The sequence below is a fragment of the Amphiura filiformis genome, chromosome 19 (assembly GCF_039555335.1).
Source record: "Amphiura filiformis chromosome 19, Afil_fr2py, whole genome shotgun sequence".
NCBI lineage: Eukaryota > Metazoa > Echinodermata > Ophiuroidea > Amphilepidida > Amphiuridae > Amphiura > Amphiura filiformis.
This window is the reverse complement of record NC_092646.1, coordinates 27,839,032-27,863,169: the sequence shown is the minus strand read 5'-3', so window position 1 is coordinate 27,863,169 and position 24,138 is coordinate 27,839,032. Positions and strand designations below refer to the sequence as shown.

Sequence of the window (24,138 nt, the reverse complement as noted above, 5' to 3'; positions counted from 1 at the left end):
CCTTCACCTTATATCTACCTAGACAAATTACCTATCAAATTAAAGCTCTTGATGAGTGCTTTCAAATGACACCTAAACCTTGGATGTAGCATGTAGCCATCATGAGTAATGACATTTTATACCAAAAAGTGACGGCGGGGAGCTGAGGACCCGATATGGAGGACCCGATATATAAAACATACACCATGTGTCAATATGTATATCAAATTATGCTGAAACTCCTATGAAGTATTCAAATACTTTGTTTTGGGTTATAAATTTGTTTTAAGGACAATGTGGATATTATATTGAATTAAACAGCTAATTTTAATCAGTATTGGATCTTATTTGGGGAATTGTCACTCGCACAATGCCATGCGTTTTGAACTGCTGCATTGATATTGAGGAGCCGGGGCCTTTGTGCGAGATTTTTTGTCCTAATTTTATATTTTTTAAGTCTTTACCTTATATCTACCTAGACAAATTACGGCATTGTCCCTTAATAGGCCCGTAGAAATGGCGGCACTCCTAGCTTACTGAAAAAAAAAACGCGAGTTCATGCAGAGGGTGCTGGACGTGATGACGTTAAAATTTGAACGGTTGAATGCCGAAGGGCGAGCGGCGCCTGTATGAATAGGCCTATGAAATTTTATTTTTTATTTTATTTAAATTTATTTAGGCCTAAATTTATTTTTATTTTATTTGACAATAAACAAAAGTAAAAAAAGAAATTGGTCTAGACCTATAAATAAAAGCAGGCCTAGTTTAAAATATAAGTAATGGCCTAGGCTAAGACGCTTAGTTAATTAATTTCTAATACAGTCTACGGAATAAATGCCATATTTTTAGGACAAACATAATTTCCATGTATTAAATCATGCTATTTATTACGTCTAAATTGGAAAGGACTAAGCAAATGAGAATTATTATATATAATTTTTTTAATATTTGTCACAATTCTTAAACTTTTATTGGGCTTATAAAATATAGACGGAATAAATAGTAGGCCCTATTTGTCATTAAATGTTCATAACATTCTATTTATTCCGTTAGAAAACACAAATAATAATGATCGAAAGGCCTAATCTTAATTTACACGGAATAAATTGCATTTGTATACGGTACTCGGTAGCCTAAATGATCATTATACTAGGCCACTAGGCCTTACCCTCTATTGTCTAATTTATGCCATAATGATAATAAATGCTATTTATTCCGTTGAAACAAACACAAATATGAAGATCACATTAAATAGGTCACTTACTGTTATATGCCTAGGCATATGATGCTTGTGGACTCATGGACTTCAATAAAATATCCGGGTAATATGCAATACATTCATGCATCGGGCCACTGCATCAACACGAAGGGTATTACATGTATGGTACAAACACGCAGCTTGTTGTTGAGTACAAGAACATTCAGCAACTCTACCATGCATGCATGTCTAATATACGTGTTACGGTGAAAATATGTTTCTGCACTGCTCAAGCAATGAGTGCACGTACACACATGCTGTTGAGTGCAGAGCTGTCATGGCTGTGTAGTACAACTTCAAGCATACCCGAGCCAACGTTCAAGAGTGCAATGCTGTGAATTGAGCTCTAATAACACGTCACGGTCTATGTCGTATGTATGTTGTGTACGTATTTTGCATAGGCATGACAAGCAGTGCGAGTGAGTGCAGAGCTGTTCAAGCATACCCGAGCCTACGTTCGCTACACAAAAGTTTGTGATTTTCTCGTCTGTATAAACAAGCCCCCCTGGAACAAATAGGTCCGTCTAAAACAAATAGATCCGTAACCACTTCTTTCTTAACCTTCTTCCCCCAAAACTATCCTAGCCCTCTTTTTGCTGGTCATAAAATCTCCAAAGAAATCCCTTTTCTCACCCCTCCGGGCGGTGTTAATTTAAGCTTGTTTGCTATTTTTATTTTGGTCGACGCTATATATTAGTCCTTAATAGGCCCGGCCCTATGGAGCTTCAACACGTAAAAATCACCAATACGGGCTTATTAAGGGACTAATATAAGTGTGTTGGATATCGTCAAGCTTTATATTAGTCCTTTAATTGGCCCGTACTATGGAGCTTCAACACGTTAAAATCACCAATACGGGCTTATTAAGGGACTAATATAAGTGAGTTGGATATCGTCAAGCTTTATATTAGTCCCTTAATAGGCCCGTCCTATGGAGTTTCAACACGTAAAAAGTACCAATACGGGCTTATTAAGGGACTAATATATAGCGTCTGACCATAATAAAAATAATACAATAGCAAACAAGTTTATATTAATACCGGGTCCCGGAGGGACGAGAAAAGGGGATTTCTTTTGGGGGATATATTTTCCAGCAAAAGAGGGGCTAGGATAGTTTTGGGGGGAAGAAGGTTAAGCAAGAAGTGGTTACGGATCTATTTGTTTCAGACGGGCCTATTTGTTCCAGGGGGACTTATTTGTTCTGACGGACTTATTTAAATTGGAAGTGGACAAGCCTACAATAAATCAAATGTTATTTCATAATTAATTATTACGGTCCTATGGAATACGGAATAAATGCTATGTTCATAGGATAAAAAATGTGTAATCGTGCTATTTATTCCGTTTGAAATTGAAAGGTCTGAGCTTAGAAGTAGGCCTAATTATGATAATTATGTCCTTATTAATTCTACGGAATAAATGCTATACTTATAGGACAAATTATAATTTTTATATAATCGTGCTATTTATTCCGCTTGAAATTGAAAGGTCTGAGCTTAGAAGTAGGCCTAATTATGATAATTATGTCCTTATTAATTCTACGGAATAAATGCTATACTTATAGGACAAATTATAATTTTTATATAATAATGCTATTTATTCCGTCTGAAATTGAAAGGTCTGAGCTTAGAAGTAGGCCTAATTATGATAATTATGTCCTTATTAATTCTACGGAATAAATGCTATACTTATAGGACAAATTATAATTTTTATATAATAATGCTATTTATTCCGTTTGAAATTGAAAGGTCTGAGCTTAGAAGTAGGCCTAATTATGATAATTATGTCCTTATTAATTCTACGGAATAAATGCTATACTTATAGGACAAATTATAATTTTTTATATAATAATGCTATTTATTCCGTTTGAATTGGAAAGGTCTGAGCTTAGAAGTAGGCCTAATTATGATAATTATGTCCTTATTAATTCTACGGAATAAATGCTATACTTATAGGACAAATTATAATTTTTATATAATCATGCTATTTATTCCGTTTGAATTGGAAAGGTCTGAGCTTAGAAGTAGGCCTAATTATGATAATTATGTCCTTATTAATTCTACGGAATAAATGCTATACTTATAGGACAAATTATAATTTTTATATAATCATGCTATTTATTCCGCTTAAATTGAAAAGCGCTAGTTATTGAAAATGGTCATTATTGTTTCATATGTCAACGGAATAAATGCCATGTTCATATATTTATTTATTAAATTATTTAAAAACATATTTACTTAGTTTATTTTTTTATTTATTTAAAATATTAATTAAATAAATAAAATTTATGAAATGTATTGATTAAAATATTTATTAAATCGTTTATTTATTTATTAAAATATTTATTTATTTATTTATGAATTTATTAAAATTATTTATATATTTATTTCATTATTTATTTATTTATTAGATGTATTTATCAAAATATTTATCAAATCTTGTTTTAAATTATTTATTAATTTATTAAGCAATTTATTATTATATTAAATGAATTTAAAAAAATTAAATCATTTATTTAGCTATTTTATTTTATTATTTTTTAATTATTTATTAAATTATTTTATTTATTTAGGCCTATTATTTATTTAGGCCTATTATTTATTTAGGCCTATTATTTATTTATTTATTTATTTATTTATTTATTTATTTATTTATTTAATTATTTATTTAATCATTTATTAAATCATTTTTATTCACGCTATGCTGGTGTGTTGTGCAGGGCGCGTCAGTAGCGACCTTTTGCTTTGAGTGCTACTGCATAATACGCCAGAGATATTTTCAGTAAGCTAGGGGTCTTTATTTTATACGGGCTTTTTAGAGGACAATGCCCAAATTACCTATCAAATTAAAGCTCTTGATGAGTGCTTTCAAATAATATCAAACCCTTGAATGTAGCATGTAGCCTTCATGAGTAATGACATTTTATAAAAGTGACGGCGGGGAGCTGACGAACCGATATGGATGACCCAATATGTAAAAAATATACCATGCGTCATATCAAATTATGCTGAAACTCCTATGAAGTACTCAAATACCTTGTTTCATATTATTTATTTACTTGTTTTTTTAACAATCTGGTTATTATTGAAGTAAACAGCTAATTTTAATCAATTGGAGTAAGATATTAGGCCTACACATGGAAATGTGATTGATTGTGTGCATTCGCAACTCAAGAGTCATGCATTACATGTAGGCCTACATGTATACATTTCCTGACAGATACCATACAGTTATACATGTGCTATTGAGTGCTGCTTGGGACTGAGAAATGATGATATTTTAAAACATCAAATTTCATGAAATTTATGTATTCCAGTATGGACACACATGCAACTCAGGGTGCACATTATCAAACGTTTTTGAAAGAAAACACTACAAAAGATGGATGCTACTGCAAAAGACTGTCAACAGAGGCAATGTTGTATCAAAAGAAAGTGTTCTGTATGTAGGGGTTGACTTACAGGAACCTCCAAGGCATCCACATATTAGACATGATTTGATACCAGTGGATGAGTGCGACATTATGTGTTTAATTTCATCAAGTATATAGGATCATGAGTCTCGGCATACTATTTCTTACATCATGATAATTAGCAGGTGAATTTATTTCTTATGTTCAAATACTTCAGTGATTGTCATTATACCATGTTCAGACAAGTTTAAATCATTTTATAGGTACATGTTGTTAAATTAATTAAGCAGTAAGCACACATTAATTTGTTTATAATTAATTTGACTTGAATTTTACCGTGCCGCAAAGATGCTTGCACATCGGAAAAACTATAACAGATAGGCATAGGCAAGGTATATATATTTTAAAAGCTCTTGGTCTGAGCAATTCAAATATGGTGTCTTTTTGGACAGGGGGCATAACAGTAAAAAAAATTGGTAAAGTCAATTGTCAAAAAAAAATAATGAAAAGTATGCTGCTTGACTTGAAGTAATTCTGTTACACTTCACCCTACCTTCAAAATAACAGCATTGTTGGAATCCTTGGGAAATTTCCTTTCAGAAAATGTATACTTTTCATATATACTGGGGTAACTAGAAAACTAAATAATAATTTTATACGAAAATTGGCGCGATTTTGAGGGGACAAATTTTAGCCACTCTTGTGGACCGAGAAATGCACCAGCTCAAAACGCATGGCCTATTATACCCAAAGATTACCCATAAAAACAGAATCTTGGTCTGTCACTCATGGATGGTACGTACAATGTACATGTATTACCTCCAGTATTTGCATGACGGCAAAAGCACCAAAACACCAAAACAATAATTTGCATCTTTCTTTACCAAACATGCATTTCAAAAGTATGTACATGTACCTGCAGTGCTTAGCGCACATTTTTGGACAACATGTTACACACAAAATGCAAGTAACCATTCAATTTGAATCATGAAGTTAGAATACTCCGGAGTACAAAGTTACCGCCATGAGAGCGACACACAACTATGGCAAAGTCTGTACTTTTTAATTCTACATCATTTGAGATACACACAGATTGTGTCAAACCTGACCTATATAATCAGAATCATTACTACATACATTGTAGTATAAATTCCATTTAAAAATATCATGATGAGAAAGAACAGACATGTTTTGGGTTGGCACTGTGCCTGACTCAATTTGTTCCTTGGTCAATAGGGCACTATTTTACACAGGATTGTTTCCTGTATAGTCTCTTGTTATGATGTGTGATTTGTTGTGGTTTGGATATGAGCTCTGTCACAACTAGTCAACAGACCACTGTGTTACACACAAAATTCCCTTCCTGGATCATAACAAACAGAATCACCTCTACATGTATTGGTTCACTGGTGTTATGTTGTAATGCTCAGAATTTACAACATTTGTGTGAACTCATTTGTTTGGGTTGACAGTCTTCAACACTACAAAATTGAATAGCTGTGCCATTTTTAAATGTTTAAATTACAAATTTCATAAAAGACTCAGCAATCAAAATTGAACCCCATACATGCATCTAGGCCTACTGTAAAAGTATCTTGTACTTAAACAGGGCTCTTTTTCAATGACAGAAATGTTATTCTAATATCGGATGTGTTCAAAGATATTACATTAGACCAAAGGAATACCAACTCAGAATTTTACATGGGTAAAGCTACATGGTAAATCTGCCATCTTGGAGACCAAATTAGTCCGGGCGACAGTGTACCTCCGGTATTTTATCTGCGAGAGCCGATTAAATTTAACAAATCATTTCAAAAGATTTAAGTTAAATATATATTTACCAATTCATTAGATTACTAAATAAATTACAGTCTTAAGGGATGAAATCAAAACTCGACCGGCGGTTGACCAATGGAACTGGTGGTCAACCGCCAGTATGCTTTCAAATAGGTATGCATTTGGGAAACGAAATACTTGTAAGTTGTAAAAGTATCACAATTGATTAACTATGATATATTGTAATGGATCTGTTCCTAAATTAATTAACAGAAAATAATGAATTAAAGCACCAGTGCTAATTAATCCGGCTATTTGTTCTTGACAGCTAAACCCATAACCAAAATGAATTAATCAAAATTATAGGGAGACTAAAATAGCAACTCATTATGTTTGTTTTCGTGGGACATTGCTAAGCGATCACAAGGAAGATGACTGTACATGATTTGTGCGTTGGTAGTAAGTGACAGTTGAAGTAATTCGTCTAGACTGACAACACTACGGGGCAAATTGCCACAAGCATGTGCACTCATGGTTAGTATAAAACAACCTTTGCAAAATTGCAAGTTATGGAGTTACGTTTTTCTATTCAAATATGAGAATGGACTAGGGGGCTATGTAAAAAGAAGTTGCACACATTGTACATGTTTTGAAAATTAAGCAAACGCCAATAAATATATATATATCGGATCGTAAACAAGACAAGTCCCTCTTCACCAATCATCATTTCAATTGGGTTATATATTCCAGTTGAAATCCACACTACCCTATGGAAGATTTTGGAAATATCTTCCACTAGGGAGTATGTTTTTCAAAAGTAATTGGTCAGGGTTTATACCACAGAGGGAGTACTCCCCTTGTATTATGGCTTTACCTATCTTCCACAACTGGAGGGAGTACATTACCCAACTGTCTATTCAATTTGAAACTCATACTCCCTCTGTGGAAGACTTTTATCTAAATCTTCCACAGGGGTAGTGTGGATTTTAAATGGAATAGCTCATTTGCAAGTAACTCTAGTAGCAAAATTTGCCAATAATGAGATTCCAAACAAGGCGCCAGCCGCGCCACATCTGACAAGATCTCCTCTATATGCCTGATGCGATTATATGTGTACCCGAAAATAAACACAAGTGCCAGTGCTATGAGAGACGCTGGAGAGTCACAAACAGGCTCTCGCATACACACACGCACGCTATTAACACCAAAGCCATGTCAACACACATGCTTTCATTGCTGGAGCATACTGATATTAGAGCAGCTCCTCCAGCGCCTGTCCATCTTACGGTCAATATTAATGTCATCGTTATTCGCAAGATTACAACACGTATGATGCTGGAGGGAAGGTGAAGGAATACGGAAAGTGACGCCACACATCAAATTAATTTAACAAGTTGAATAATAAAAAATTGATGTCAATAATCGCACCAAAGAAACTTTCTTGCCACGATCTATGGATTTAATTTTAAATCATTTTTCCACCTCGAGTGAGAACTTGACTGACCTTATGGCAGTCTTCCCCGGCGACAAATCTAACATGTCGTGTAAACAAGTTTTATTAATTCCTTTGATTGGGTTAAGTTGCATGCTTGACGCTGGCACAACATTTTTAATTAATGTCCAGTGAGAGGTGTTCTCTGACTGACTGAAAATGTTCAAAGCATGAGCTAGTTATAGACAAGCATGAAATACATACATCGCAGATCAAAATTGCCATTCACTTTTCCTATTGACCTTATTATTAGTAGACTGACTAATTAATGCATAAATGAGCTTGAAGATTATAAATGTTGTGGGTGAATCAAACAAATAAACAAACACTTGAAGAGTATCTAATTATGTGAGAGTTCTACTTGATTTATTTTGTATCGGACTATAATTTCCTAAGATGTTCACAATCCACTTTTTCTGCTATTTGGCGCCCTAGTGGTTACCACACCTTGCTAACTGCTCCTACTGTTTGTGATGATTTTACCTGTTTGTAGACCTTGCATCTGTCTATAATTTTAACTGTGAGCTGATTTTACAGTGCTGCTAACACTGGATGTACTGTGAACTATGTATTTGTCTTCATTTTGGACAATTTTGAGGTAAAATTTCTTGGATTTCTTGTATTCTAAAACTGTATATACTACTAGTGTGTGTGTGGACAGCTACTCTACCTGCTCAGTCAACCTAACCTAATCTCCTGTACCAACTAGGTGTACCAAGAACTTATGGAGCAAAATCAATGAATTATTGATTATGTTATCATCTTTGCAATGGGAATTAAAGTAAATGATTTCAAGTATCTCTGGTTGCTTGTTTTGTTTACATGTTTGCAAGCTGATCAGAGGTTTACAACAGAGACACAACTTCAGTATAGCTATAGACCTAATGTGACTGGAAAAACTTTTAATCACAAAAAGTTCCTAACTTCCCGTGTTCAACTGTATCCAAACACCACAGCTTCATTCCAACTTGATCTGCTTATCTGTGGCGATATAGAACTGAACCCTGGTCCTTCATCATCATCTGATGAAAACAGTAAATATAGCAGATCTGAATTATTTCACATAGGCTCAAAATGTTCCAAATTGCCTGTGTCCTCTACCGTCTGGGCAACAATCAAAGGACTTGGTATTCAGGGTAAGCAGTCTACTCATCGGGGGTTCCGTGGTGGTATTAGACAAGATCAAAGTTTTTCAAATAGAACTATTAACCATTGGCGGAATGACATTCCTGAATTGGGGACCACAGATCCAGACCAGCTTGCAAGCCCTGAAGTATCAAATGATGGAAGGCACTCACCAAATTATGATGCAGATGAAGACAAGTTTGACTGTTTTAAATCAAGGGTCTACATTTTATTCATATAAATACTCAATCACTGCTACCTAAACTTTCTGAATTGAAAATTATTGTAAACAAAACTAGAGCTTCAATAATTGCAATATCCGAAACATGGATTGATGATTCTGTTACAGACTCTGAAATTGAAATAGAAGGCTTTAATGTTCTTCAAATGACAGAAATAGACATGGAGGGGGGAGTGTGTTTGTACATTAAAGATAGCATTGCCTTTAATGCAAGATTAGACCTTTGCAATGATCAGATCGAATCGATTTGGGCTGAATTATTGTTCCCCAAAACAAAACCAATTGTTGTAGGGGCTTGCTACCGCCTCAAACTAACTCTCACTTTTTTGACATATTTGAAGACACTTTGTCTAGAATTCAATCTGATTTGGAACTCATTATACTTGGTGATTTTAATGTCGATTATGCCTTAAAACAAGACTATCTTTTGTCAAAAATGAAACATGTGTTGCAAATGTTTGATTGTAAACAAGTTATTGATTCCCCAACTAGAGTGTGTAAAACAAGATCTTCTATTCTGGACCATGTCATCTGCAATAACCTTGACAACATCACCCAATCAGGTACAGTCGGTGTAGGCATTAGCGATCATCAGTTTCTTATTTATTGCACTAGAAAGACAAAGAAGGTGAAGTTCAATAAACACAACGTGGTCAACGTATGCGTTCTCTTAAGAATTACAGCAAAGATGATCTGCTGGTTGCACTGACTGATACTGACTGGTCGCATGTTTATTGCAGTGATGTGGATTCTGCTTGGAATGTATTTAAAATGAACTTGTTGAGTGTCATTGACAAAATAGCTCCTGTCAAAGAGGTTCGAATAAAAAATAAAACCGAACCATGGATGAATAATGACATCTTGGATAACATCCGTGCAAGAGATAAGCTTTTGCACAATTTTAAACATGATAACAATCCTGAGGTTTACACAAAGTTCTGTAAAATCAGAAATCAAATTCAACGGGATATTAAGAAGGCAAAAGCTTCATATTTTTCTAACAAAATTGAAGAAAACAAAACAATCCTAAAGGTCTTTGGAAACAATTTAAATCTCTTGGCTACAGCTCCAAAGGTAAAGATCATTCTCAAATTGTTTTAACTGTGAATGGTGAGAAGTGTTTTAATTCTAAAAAAGTCGCCAATTGTTTTAATGAATTTTACACTACTGTTGCTGGCAACCTAGTGAAAGATCTCCCACCATCAAAAGGTCTTTTTTCGACTGAGTCTGAAGTTTTTAAAAAATTTTATAAAGAAAAGGATGTGAAACCAAACAGTTTTAGACTCTCATCCATCACTTCTGATTTTGTTTTTAAAGAACTCTGTTCATTAAACACATCTAAAAGTACTGGGCTTGATGGTATCCCAGCAAGATTTCTTAGGGATGGAGCCTTGGTCATCAAAGATCATTTAACGCACATTATCAATTTATCTATCAGTTCAAGTTCAGTTCCAACCGAATTTAAAATGGCTCGTGTTAAACCACTTTTTAAGAAAAATGTAAGAACAGAAGTTGGTAACTATCGTCCTGTGAGCATTCTTAGTGTCACTTCCAAGATCCTTGAGAGGGCCGTCTATGTCCAGCTTGAGAACTACCTAACAAAGAATAACATCCTTTACAGCTTCCAGTCTGGATTTAGGGGGCTTTTCTCAACGGACACATGTTTGACTCACCTTACTGACTATATTCATAGTCAGACCGCTTCTGGCAATTTTACTGGTATGGTTTTGATTGACCTGCAAAAGGCTTTCGACACTGTTGACCATGTCATTCTTTTGAAAAAATTAGAGGCCTTGGGAGTGTCCTCGGTTGAGTGGTTTAAATCTTATTTAACTGGTAGGAGGCAAATCGTCAATGTCAACCAGGTTGATTCTGCCCCACTTGATATTTCCTGTGGAGTTCCGCAAGGCAGTATCCTTGGTCCACTCCTCTTTCTCTGCTATGTGAATGACATGCCCACCAGTGTCGACTGCAAATCACTTTTATACGCTGATGACAGTGTCTTGCTTGTTTCTGATAAAGATCCCCAAAAGATCGCTGATAAACTGAGTCTCGAATTAGACTCTTGCAGGCAATGGATGATAGATAATAAGCTCTCCCTTCATCTTGGTAAAACTGAGGCCATCTTATTTGGTACCAAAAGGAAGCTAAATTCAGTTGATAGTTTTACTGTTGCTTGCAATGGGGAGCTAATTAATACCTCTCTGTCTGTGAAATATTTAGGGGTCACCCTCGATAACACTCTTTCCGGTGAATCAATTGCTTCTAATATTATCAAAAAAGCAAACGGGAGACTCAAATTCTTGTACAGACATGCAGACTTTTTATGCATGAAAACACGCAAGACACTGTGTTCAGCTTTAATTCTTTGTCATTTCGATTATGCATGTTCTTCATGGTATACAGGGTTATCTAAAAACTACAAAAACAAATTACAAATTATGCAAAACAAGATCGTTCGTTTTATTTTGGATGTGGGGCAAAGAACTCAAATTAGACAGAAAGAATTGGATTTGGTAGGTATGCTATCAAGTCGAGACAGAGTAGTTCAATTAAAACTTAGTCATGTTTTTAAAATTTTCCATAACTGTTGTCCTGAATATATGAAAATGCATTTTACTAGAGTATCATCTCTTCATAATTACAGTACCAGGGGTAGTCCATTCAACTTTAAGGTTCCTCACTCTAAGGGCCAAAATAGCCTCACTTTCTTTAATAGTGCAATTCATCATTGGAACTCACTGCCAAATGAAATCAAGAACATCAATGATTTTAAATTGTACAAACAATCTGTCAAACAGTTTTTAGCTGATCAAGGGTCCATTTGATTTTTAGAGTTTGAGCTGGTCTCACATTTCTGCTTTTTAAATCCTTTGTGCACGTTGTCTCTGTTCTTGTTTTTGTATGGCAGTTTGTTCCTATATTTCTCTTGCTTGTAAAGGACCCCAATGGAAATAAGCTTTTCCCAAGGCTTTTGGGCTATCCTTGGTACTTGTGTTGATTTGTAATTTCGTTATACAATTTTGATGTGCAATATATTTTATTTTGTTATAATAATACTGTATATGTAGTGTAATTTGTATGTTATTCTTATAGTACCAAATAAAATCAATCAATCAATCAATCATCCAATCAAACTAAGTCCTTTACCAATAATACCATTGCACGTATTGCAAGTATTTCCTCAATTATCCACCTCTGCCATTTAAAAGTAATAAGTACTTACATATGTACATACTCCTACACACTATTACTATAATTTATAAACCAAACTCAACTAGATGATCACTTTCTGTGTGAGGATGGGTATTTGACTGTCCACACTCCACAATAAATGAGCTTTAAGGGGGTACTACACCCCTGCTCAATTTTGTGCCTATTTTTGCATTTTTCTCAAAAAATATAGCGCATTGGTGACAAGTAAGATATGTATATTATAGGGGCAAGGACTACAACTACTGCACTGAAAATTTTATTTCAACACAGACAACAGTTGTGGAGTTACAGTCAAAAATGAGGGAAAACCAATATTTGATCAATAAATCAATAACTACTTGCCTTGAGTTGCTGAATTTTCTGTGCAGTAGTTGTAGTCCTTGCCCCTATAACATACATCTTACTTGTCACCAGTGCGCTATAATGTTTGAGAAAAATGCAAAAAATAGGCACAAAATTTGACAGGGGTGTAGTACCCCCTTAATGTTGGTGTTTTTACTTTTTGAGCTATTGGACCAACAAGTTCTCCTTTTAAACCGACAAATTCTCAACTCGCAACTAGGTTTCCTTTATGGCTTACAGCTTTCTGGTTCTCAACCCTTGATGTGCTTTTAATGTTCACATCATAAAAACAAATGTTGTGATGTTGGTTGCCCTTTATAATATTCCCTTTCAGTAAAACGATGTAATTTCTAAATTTAGCATGTGGAAAGTCAAAATTGATTGAATACAACATAATGTATTTGCACTTGGCTCGTTTTGCTTGATCATAATCAAGAAACTACACTGAATGATGATCATGAGCGTTTACGACCCATGGTGATGAGACACACTCACTCTTTGACTCGCATTGGATACCTTCATTATTGCAGTGCGAGTGCCATGGGCAAGCAATGATTCCAAATGGCAGCATGGGAGAATCACCAATACAATAACGAAACAGAGCCAGAAATGCGAGTACTAATGTAGGCTATCAATATCAGTTTATTTTGGCAGAGCTTGTATACGTTGGTGCTTCTTGCTTGACATTATTTTCATCCTATGGGGTGATTAAATCCTGTTTGTTTCTAGATATTTGGTTGCATTAGCAGTTTATGTTCGTAGGAATACTCAGTAATCAAGATGGTTGAGTAGTGTCTGTTAAAAGTGTGTTGTACTGGCTGGTGGTATAAGGTAGCAAGATTTGTAAACTTTGCTCTTCTTGGATTCTTGCACTGACATTTCACCACCAGTTTGGATCACTCTTAACGACATGGTTAAACAAGGACCATGTGATCATTATACAGAGATGTCAGTAGGTCCTCTGAAAAAATTCTGAAAATCAGGCATGAGAGTAGCTTCGATTGAAAAAAGCTGAAGTAGAACAAAAAAAGCTAAAAAACAGTGTGAAATTGGCAAAAAAGACCCACAATTGGGCTGAAAATAAATAAAAATGCGTAAATTTTAATAGTCAAAAAAGCTGAATTCAGCTGATCAGTTCAGAAATCTCATCCCTGGAAAATTATGCCGGAGGTCTCATCAACGTGGTCCAGAGGCAGCACCTCAATTGAGGCCAAGGGGACAAAAACCAAAATATAAAACTTTTTTTTTTGTGAAAAAAATGCACAAATTCAAAATTCTGAAAAAAATTAGCATAGTTTTAGGGAGTAGAATGGGCTATTCCATTTAAAATCCACACTCCCCCTGTGGAAGATTTTGGAAATACCTTCCACAGGGGGAGTATGAATTCAATGGAATGAACACGCTAGACAGCTCCATTTGAAACTCACCCCCCCCCCTCTGCTTTAAATCGCTAGTGTTCGCTTAAAGCGCTAATGTATACACGCACACACTCAAAAATACTGCATACAGATGCACGTGTGAAACAGCTGCCTCAATGCGTTGAAGTCACTACATTAGGGTGAGAAATGGTATAGAATGAATCTACTACTGGAGTCAAGCAAAATTGACCAATTCCGCTCTTCTTATAATATATTCCCAAGATAAAACATTTGCTTACATTATGGCCAGTTATTTTTGTTGGCGGGAGTAGCACAGGATTCTGTGCTGTATTCTGATACCTGTATGATGATCTAAGATTTTCCTGTTTCGCTCGCTGTTCGAGCTAGGCGTTCTAGGCAGGAGGAACATGAATGTGGCTTGTGTCATGCAGATCAGATTATCTATTTCAGATTGGATGCGATATTCAAGTTGCACACGTATCTTGTGATCAAGCATGAAATAAATCATTACACACAGCATATTTTGCCAAAATACTGGATGCTCAAAATCAATCAGGATCAACTTTCCTAGGTCAATCAATTGGGAGTGTATTTACAGCGGACGTGGCCTATAAATAATTGTAATTAAGTTCTGCTCTAAGCCTAATCTGTCAGGAAAATCCAACTCAGATGTTGTGTACTGATGTATTCAGAAATACGATTGGTAACCTCATGTTTTAATAGCAAGGAGACACACATACTCAACATTTGCTGAAATCAATGCAGTTAACTTCGAGGTATTCTGTATCCAGCGGGCTTACAAGCTTGGCTGCCTACTTGATATTTAATCCATTGGATAAATCCGATTTAGATTTGGCATGGTTAGAGATTTGGTTACCAAGCTGGCAGGGTGCACATACAGCATCTATTATTTTGTAAATAGTGAAACTAGAGCAAAGTCAACAAAGGTACACCATAAATAGGTGGACTTTTATTTGCTCTTCAAACTTTTAAATAAATTTGTTCTCATTCCAGGGCTTGTATTTGTACCTTGTAGTGTATTTGCTTGTATTAAAGTTGTATGCATGTTAAAATTCATGATATCATTAAGTTCATTATAATTATGTTATATGTTATATGTTACTATGTTTTTTTTCAGCATATAATGCAATCAACATTTTTAACCCAGGCTTCCTTCCCTAAACGAAACTCATACCATAGGACATAACTTACCTTTTGCCTTACCCTTCCTGATTTTGCTCTACAATGTAATTAAGTTTCATAATGGGTTCCTTCACAGTTCCTGGAAATAAATTTCCAGGATCTGTGGTTCCTTTGATGGTAACATTGGGGAAGGGGGTCATTTATGCATAGAGCAGATCCCATAAGAGCATTTGATAAAAAAAAAATGAGACCCCCAACCCTACATACATATGAACACAGGAGCATGAGACATGGTGTACATTTTTTGTAACCTAACATTTAAAACAAACATGCATTAACATTAACAACGAACCCTGTTGCTTATGACCCCTGGGGGCCTCTTTCTGGGGGCCTTAAAAAGAGGCCCAAAAATGTGTTTGATCAAACATTGGAGGTACATTGTACCACCTCATTTGTAATGGACAGGTACATCACATACATGTGTGATATCATACGTTTGGTACACAACCAAACCCCAACTTGCGAGACTTAATTTCTCTAGATGGCACATCAAATGGAATGTTTGAAATGTTCATTCTAAATTAAACATTCTCTGTGCTCAACAAAATTTTACCGCAGTCCCCTGACGATGTTTCTTTGCTTAGGCCTACGTGTACTAGCATAGATCCAAATCAAGTGCAACTCAATTCAAAATGTCAGGTTCAATTTCTATCACCCAAGTTAAGAAACTTTATGAATGCAATGATGTCTATTTCCAAATAAAACATACACTTGCAGTCATGGAACAGGCAATCATTGCTCTGATGGTTGTCTATACAACATAACTGTATTGAATTTGAATGTATAATACAATAAGCCTTACATAAAGGAGAGGGGATATCGATACATCATCATTCGTCGACTGTGGAGCAGGTGACCACAAGTTTTCTCCAACTGTTACACAATTTTGGGCCATTGAAACAACTTGGTCTGGCTGCAGCATTCCATCAAGATCGTCCAACATGCGCTGAACACATTAATTGTAAAAACTGTGTATGGGATGTAGTCCAGATTTCTTCTTCCCATGTGGTGGAACATATTAAAAGCCCTGGCATAATCCTCAAAACAGGAAAAGGCGTATTTTTTACACGAATGGAAGTCCTTGTACACAGGTGATACAACTTGAAATATGTGGTCAGGGTCCCCACCCTAGGAATTACCAGTCTTGTAATGCACCTCCTTGATGCATGCTAACATACACACAGTAAATGATCAGAATAACCAAATGTGTTTGATCTACAGGCCAACACATCAGGCTAATTTAGGGCTGCTAAGAATATGCAATTGCATTATTTGCGCCGCAATTTGCGTATTTTGGCTCCAATTATGCGTTTTTGACATTTTGAAAAAATCTAAAAAAAAAAAAAAAATGTTTAATTTTTTTTTTCGCGGATTTGGAGAGTCCCTGGACCTAACATCAAGTGCTACCATCATTAAAAAAAAAAAATTAAAAAAAAAAAAAAATTGGAAAAAAGATACAAAAAAATTACAAGTTTGTATCCAAATGGGACCAATTTGTAACTTGTGTTCACTTCAAAATCTATCTAAGATATAGACTTGTGTACAAAACCAATGCATTTTTATATCTTCAATAGACTATGCAGTGAACACAAGTTACAAATCTTCCCCATTTGAATACAAACTTGTAATTTTTTTGTATCTTTTTCCAATTTTTAAAAATCAACCACAAATGATTGCAGTACCTCACGCTCTAAATCCATAAAATATATTTTAAAAAGCGCAATTTTTTTTTTTTTTTTTAATTTTGTTCAAATTTTTTTTTTTAATGATGGTAGCACTTGATGTTAGGCCCAGGGACTCTCCAAATCCGGGGGAAAAAAAATTAAAAATCGCAAAAAAAAAAAAAAAAAAAAAAAAAATTTTAAAGTTTTAGATTTTTGCGTTTTTGGCGGAAATCGCGGATTTTTTTTTTTTTTGGAAAATCGGGGTGCGTTTTTTGGCCTCAAAATCGCGTATTCTTAGCAGGCCTAGGCTAATTACAGGCTGCAGGCTACATGCGGGCTGCAGGCAAATTACAGGCTGTGGGCTGGCTGTGGGCTAACTGTAGGCTAGCACTGCAGGCCTATTGCAGGCTGCATGTACCTCTAGTCACACCATGTTTCCTGTGCAACCAAGCTGCAAGACATGAAAGGTTAAAAACCTCTCTGTGTGCTGGGTATGTAATACATTATGTGCATAGACTGTAGTTAAGCTCTATGGTATGTGTGCCTGTGTTATACAGTTGTCAGACATGACTTGAGCGACCACAGATAAATTGGAATTGTTGGAATATTTACATCAGACACTAAACTTGGCAAATGAAGTTCGCTTTGAGTTCACTGCACATCAATATTCTGACAACAACACCAAGGGCAGCAGATTATTCCCAGTAGTAATACAATGCATGTACATTGTAGGTCCTACAAATATACATTTGCTTCATGTATTGCTTACTTGTCAAAAATGTGTTGTCGTCAGGATTGATTTTTTCCTGACATGTCACCACACCAAAAGCTTGCCGATGACAGCACTACCACTCAGCGAAACTTAGATATCAGATTTATATAAAGTTACCATGTCAGGAGTCCGAAGGGAAATAGTGCAGTGATACTATCATATATAGGCCATCAGCTATGCCCCACCTTCTCGGGACCTTGTCATTTTTAAAGGCTCTGCTTGTTTATAGAGTATGGGGAGGCTGTGGATCACAAAGTGCCCCTTTAATAGAGTTATATGGAAGAAGAATAGATGGCAGCAGCATTTTTCTTTAATTAGCATATTCGTGACGTCATGTTAACGTAAGTCTCCACAGCACTACGCATTTTTTTTAGGTAGCTTTTCGTACTATCGTGGTGGCAGCAGCATTTTTCTTTACTTTTCCAAAATGGCCCCGCCCGGGAGACGCCATTGGACGCCATGTTAGTGCAGGGTAATACACAGGGGAAGCCGACGCTGTCGCCACCTTTTTGTATTGCGCTAGTATACGAGTTGCAACGGCCTGGTTATATCAGGACCAAAACTCTTGTTCAAATTCAGTGTCTGGGTCATAAAACCCTGAAGAGATCCAATGAAGAAACCTTCATCACTTTCTATTCAAATAAAGGCCTGTGGACTTTCCGACAGACACCCAGACAGACCTCCAAACAACCAAATCAACAGAGGCACAGGATACTGGCGTGCATGCAGTTCACAATAAGGTAAACACAGGTCATTGTGCATGGCTGTGAAAAATAAAAGACCTACATAAAGAAAGGAAGATCAGCTGTGCTTTGATATACTAGTAAAACACTAACCTAATACAATTTAGTAGCATCATATCCACTGTTTTCCTCATAAGCACTTTAATGAAAATAAAAGAATTTAATATATTTTGCACGGCTTTGGTAAGCTTCACTTGCTTACCGAGCACAACATCCAATAATGCTTGTAACATGGGATACCTTGATCCTGCAGTGCAGTGCACACATGCATTTGATTGAAATTTCTTTTTGAAGCCCATCAGACACACAGGTGAACTATGTCAGGTAACTCAGGTACCTTGGTTCTTCAAAGACAATACGACAGATTGGGGTGTATACTATAAATGTGGGTAATGGTATACTTGCGTTGCATTATTGCATGCTGCACAGAATATATCAAAATATACAAAAATATATGATTTCCTTCACAATTGAACGGAACTTGCTTTAGTATCACTGGTATGCAAGTAGGTGTTGGGAAAATTTTTTTTTAATGAAAATGTGCAAGCAAATTAAGCACGCTATCGCTGAGCACTTGCTCAGGGTATAATCTTTTTAACAAGCGCGAGGGATACGGGACTGGCATCACCCCTCAAAAACAAATTGGGAAGTTTTGCTCTTTTAATGACTATTATTTTATAAAAATCTGGAAATCCAGAAAAAAAACAGAAAACTCACATCCCTGAATGCACAGCCAAAAAAAAAATACCAACAACAACACACACTTTTCTGAGAATTTATGTTAGCATTTGCTACTCACTTTAAGGCATGGTGTCATGTGGTTCATGGTGGTCCACACATCCAAGGAAGATTAATGTTCTAATATGCTTGGCAAGGAAATACTCAAGACATGGACACTTACCGGAATGGAAGATAAGGAGGATTGGTTCCAGCTACAAGAGGTCTGTAAGCTTCTTCAGGAGTCTTTTTCAAATATATTACCTTCATTTTAAACAGAGAAATAGAATAAAGAGAAAAATAAGTCAGAAACTGAGAGCTAATTTATAGAGAGTTGAGTACATTCCATACTTGTGTAGTATCTTTTAAATGCCCTTTTCATAACTTTTACTCGGTGTCAAACTTGTATTCAGATAGAAATTAATGTGCATCATAAGTTTAAGGTGGTACTACACCCCTGAGAAATTGTGTGACTAACTTTACATTTTTCTCAAAAAATAACTACACACTGGTAACAAAAGTTATGTATATAAAATTATAGGGGCAAGGAATCCAATTACTTCACTGAAATTTCAGTGATTCAAGACAAATGTGGTTCATTATATAAGTTAAGAAATGAGGTACATCCCTACCGGTACCTCTTTTCTTATCATAAATAACATACTGCTTGTCTTGAGTCACTGAAATTCCAGTGTAGTATTAGTAATTGGATTCCTTGCCCCTAAACATACATATAACTTTTGTTACCAGTGTGTTATTATTTTTTGAGAATGCAAAAATAGTCACAAATTTTTAAAGGAATATAGTACAACCTTAAGCTTTTTCAAGTTTTGAAATGAGTGTTTCAACGCTTTTATTTGAATACCACGCATCTGCCTTGATACAGCAGCTTACAGTGTACGTTCAACCATGTCCTCCATGCTACATCGAGTGTTACGATACAGATATCCTATCATTCTATTTTGGGAAGTTGATCACATGCAGAATAACATAATCACATCTTTTATGGATACAGGAAATGTTGAACAAGTTCAAACCTATTTTGGATTCCCGCACTGCTGAATTGGAAACTTCCAAGTTTATTATCCTTATTTTAACTCTATTTGTACAGAAAATGGTGATGTTTTTTATTAGTTAATACATCATGTAGATATATGCTCGGTTACAAATTTCAGTTTGAATTTGAAGAACTTGAATTTGGAGTAAATAGAACTAAATTGTGATTATATTTTAAATGTTGATTTCTAAATTTTTTAAAACTATTTTTCTATACCAATAATTGAAGCTTCATGTAGCAGCTTAAATCATTTCTAGCTAGCTCTCTTTCTATATTAGGCCCTTTACAGGAAATAGTTATTTGAAGCTATTTATACAATGTTTGCATTAGTTAGAAAAGTTGTAACTTAGACCCTAATTATAACATAATGCAATGTTGATATCGATTCATCTCCTATTTTCTGGCTACAATCCAAGGAAACAGGAATTGCGCAAAAGGCTAACACCCAACTTTGGGATATATTTGTAAAGACTAGTTTCAATAGTACAGTTGTAAGCCTAAATACTCACAGAATAGGCTCCTATAAGGAAGGCAGCATTGGCACGTTTCTTGGCATCAAAAGTTGTATAGTGTACTAACTTCTTTTTGCTTAAAGAGAAAGACTGGAAATAAAAAACAAATTCATGTTTGATTAGTAATCACTTGCTTTAGTCATAAATATTGGATTTGAAATGAAAATTACATTATTTTCTTAACTCTCTTTTTGTCCTTGCAACTCCTTATCTTTCTTTCACTCTCTTACAAAATGTAGTTGGTCTAACTGGGGGGCATAATTACCCCATGCCCCCTTGGTGCTACCACTGTCATTTGGTTTCATTTGGAAACTACCGCATTCAATGTTGAAAAGACAACTATTTTTCCCCCTCATTGGTAAATGTTAATGTTTAGAAGTCACAGGGAAACTTCAAACATTGCCCAAGCTTTGCAGGTTTGGCAACCTTGCACTCTCTCATCTCCAAGCCTTGAAATAAGCGGGCACGGGGAGCAAATTTGCTCTCGTAAAGCCACCAATTGCTCCTGGTCCTTGTACAATTCACATGAAGCAGGAGCAATTTTCTAGAACAAATTGCTCCTGGTTACAGTTTTGCACTTGATGCAGTAGTGCTGGTATAAAGGATTACATGTAAATTGCTCCTGTTTCTTCAGAAATTGCTCCTGGTTGTTGTAAAATCCCAGTGAACCAGGAGCAATGTTCAAAAACAAATTTCTCCTGGTTCCAGTCTGCTTATTTCAAGGCTTGCTCATCTCCTCACCTATACTCCTCACCCACCCACTCCCCTTAAAGTGACTAGATTGCCCACAGATTAATAAACAAACAGATTGGAATTTTCCATGCCTGTGCCTTCTAAGTGTAACATACTCGAATTCAGCTGATGCCAGTCCAGCATTCAGACCTGGCGACATCGCTCATCTTACTCACAAAGTTTCTTTTGTGTACGCTCGCGCTATCTGCGAGTTTGCTCACGCTGTACCTGACTTAGCATTGATCCCCATAAGCAACATACCATGATTCCGTGGTATGTGCTTGCCACTTTTGTTATTAAAATAAAAGTTATAACTTATTAACCCACTTTTCAATGTTGTTCTGCCTCAATTCCTCTCTGTGTCTAATATAAACAGTCTAGCGATGACGCCACCAGTTTGATTAAAAATTAAAGCAATCAAGCACCAAGCTACATGTTTGTTATACACTTGAATGGAGTCAATATGAGGTTCAGATGAGTAAAAATATTTTTTTCTCAGCATATACTTTGTACAGATACAGAATAAGGTGATTATAACACAGCAATGACCCTCCTTTAAAATTTTAAAAAGAGATCATTGATCTGGTTTTACTGGCTCACTTCTCCAGTACATCTAAGGAATGCAATGCATAAAATAAAACTTGTTTCAAAAACATGATCAATGCATAATCCGAACATTTTACAAGGACAGTGTCACATAATATCTAAAATGTCTGGTAAATTACTAATTTTTATAAATTTTATGTAAAATTAGAGAAAATCTATCCCTTTTATAAAGCAAGTTTCATTCAAAATCATAAAATATTATATAATCACCACAAAAATTATCTTTCGCAGTACATAGGGCCCCTAGAAAATGACAGGATAATCCACTTGACAGTTAAGCCACTGATCCGCAAAATTCTTTTGGGGAGATTGGCAATCTAAATTAACTTAACATTTTAGTGTGGTAATACCAGTTAGCAGTGCCAAACACAACAACAATCGCTGATTATAATTATTCTGTAACATATTCTAGGGTCGTGCAATGGCCAAGGACAAGAAAAATTTAAAAATAAATGCAAATGTCAGATTAAGGTTTTATTTTTATCATGCAGTTGCAGTTTTCTGTGTAGTTATTTTTAGAGGGACCGCTCATTATTTACAGGGGAGGGGGCGGGAAAAATGTAGGGGGGCTATGTGATTTTCACTTTAACAAACAGGGGGGGTTATGTGATTTTATTTTTCTTGATAGGGTGGTCAGGTGAAATTTAATATTAAATTATTCACTATGATTATGATTCACTACAATATTTACCTCATATTTGGCCATTTTAGCCACAAAACTGTCACTTTTTGCGCGCTTCGCGCGAATCTATTCCTGCACCATATTTTGAGTTTAGCTTCAATATGGCAACATTTTTGTGCGCTTTCGCTTGCGCATTTGTGTCATAAACTTATTCTCTCACCAAAAGGTGCTGGATTCACATAATACTTCAAGAAATTTTTCCAACCACCTCATGTCATAAAGAAATCTACGCCATGCACTGTTCATCAGCACATTAGCCATATCGCAATGTGGCAAGTCAGTCCCCTTCCCTGCTCAGTCGACAGATGTATTGTGACAAAACTTATGATTTGCATCTTCCTTTTGGTCTATTTTAGACCCTAAATTAACCCCATTGTTTTTGTATCAAAATGCCAAATTGCTTCGCGCGCATTTATCTCAGAAAAACCATTCTGTGAGTAGATCTGCGAGACGTGCCCTTGTAAATTCTGGTGTTTTTTTTTCATCTTGAACTTGAACACGAATCTCAAAAATCAGAGTTATAATTCCATCCATTCTAAATTAACCCAAAGTTGTGAAAGCCCTATATGCATCATCCTTTGGAATGATTTTAGGCCACATATTGTCCTCAATTTTGGTCATTTTAGCTTTTTTTTTTACGCGCTTCACGCGCATTTGTCCAGGTAATGTTCTTTTAGTAGCAGATCAGTGGGACGATTTGGAAATTTTGCCCACCCCCGGCTCGGTGACTCCGATACATCTCTCTTTGAATTTTAGCATTGAAATATAGCATATTTTTTGGGGACAGCTTGGAAAAAAAAACTTGGATTACAATTGTGGGGAGAGGGGTGTCTTCTATACAAAGAGCCAGAGGTGGCAATCATGTTGCCATGTCCAGGGGCCATCAAAAGGTGAATCCGGCCATGGTATACCAGCAAAATGTATTTCTCGATGTGAGGGGGGTTACATATTTTTTTGGCGGTTATAGGGGGGTTATGTAATTATAGATGCTGCTAATAGGGGGGGTTGTGTAACTTTATGAACTCAATTTTGAAATCCTCCCGCCCCCCCTCCCCTATAAATAATGAACGGTCCCTTAGGCAGGCAGTTTTTCATCAATTCAATCTTCTTTTGGAAAGTTGTGATGTGGGGGAGACTTTGTGGCATTTGAAGTACTTTTCAAGATACAATACAAATTGTATAAAAAATAGACAGAAAAAAATAAAGAAAATAACAAGAATTTGGGATACT

General features: G+C 35.6%; 1 protein-coding gene across 9 annotated transcripts in view; it reads right to left on the bottom strand.

Moving 5' to 3' along the window:
* The window catches only part of LOC140141132 (dual specificity protein phosphatase CDC14AB-like), a 130,524-nt gene that overhangs the window by 78,839 nt on the left and 27,547 nt on the right, over positions 1–24,138 (bottom strand). For all 9 annotated transcript variants that reach the window (XM_072162928.1, XM_072162921.1, XM_072162924.1 and 6 more), the window contains exons 4-5: positions 20,886–20,978; positions 19,504–19,583 (exon numbers count right to left, since the gene is read on the bottom strand). In XM_072162928.1, coding sequence (XP_072019029.1) covers positions 19,504–19,583; positions 20,886–20,978 — 173 coding nt within the window. The remainder of the gene's footprint in view (positions 1–19,503; positions 19,584–20,885; positions 20,979–24,138) is intronic.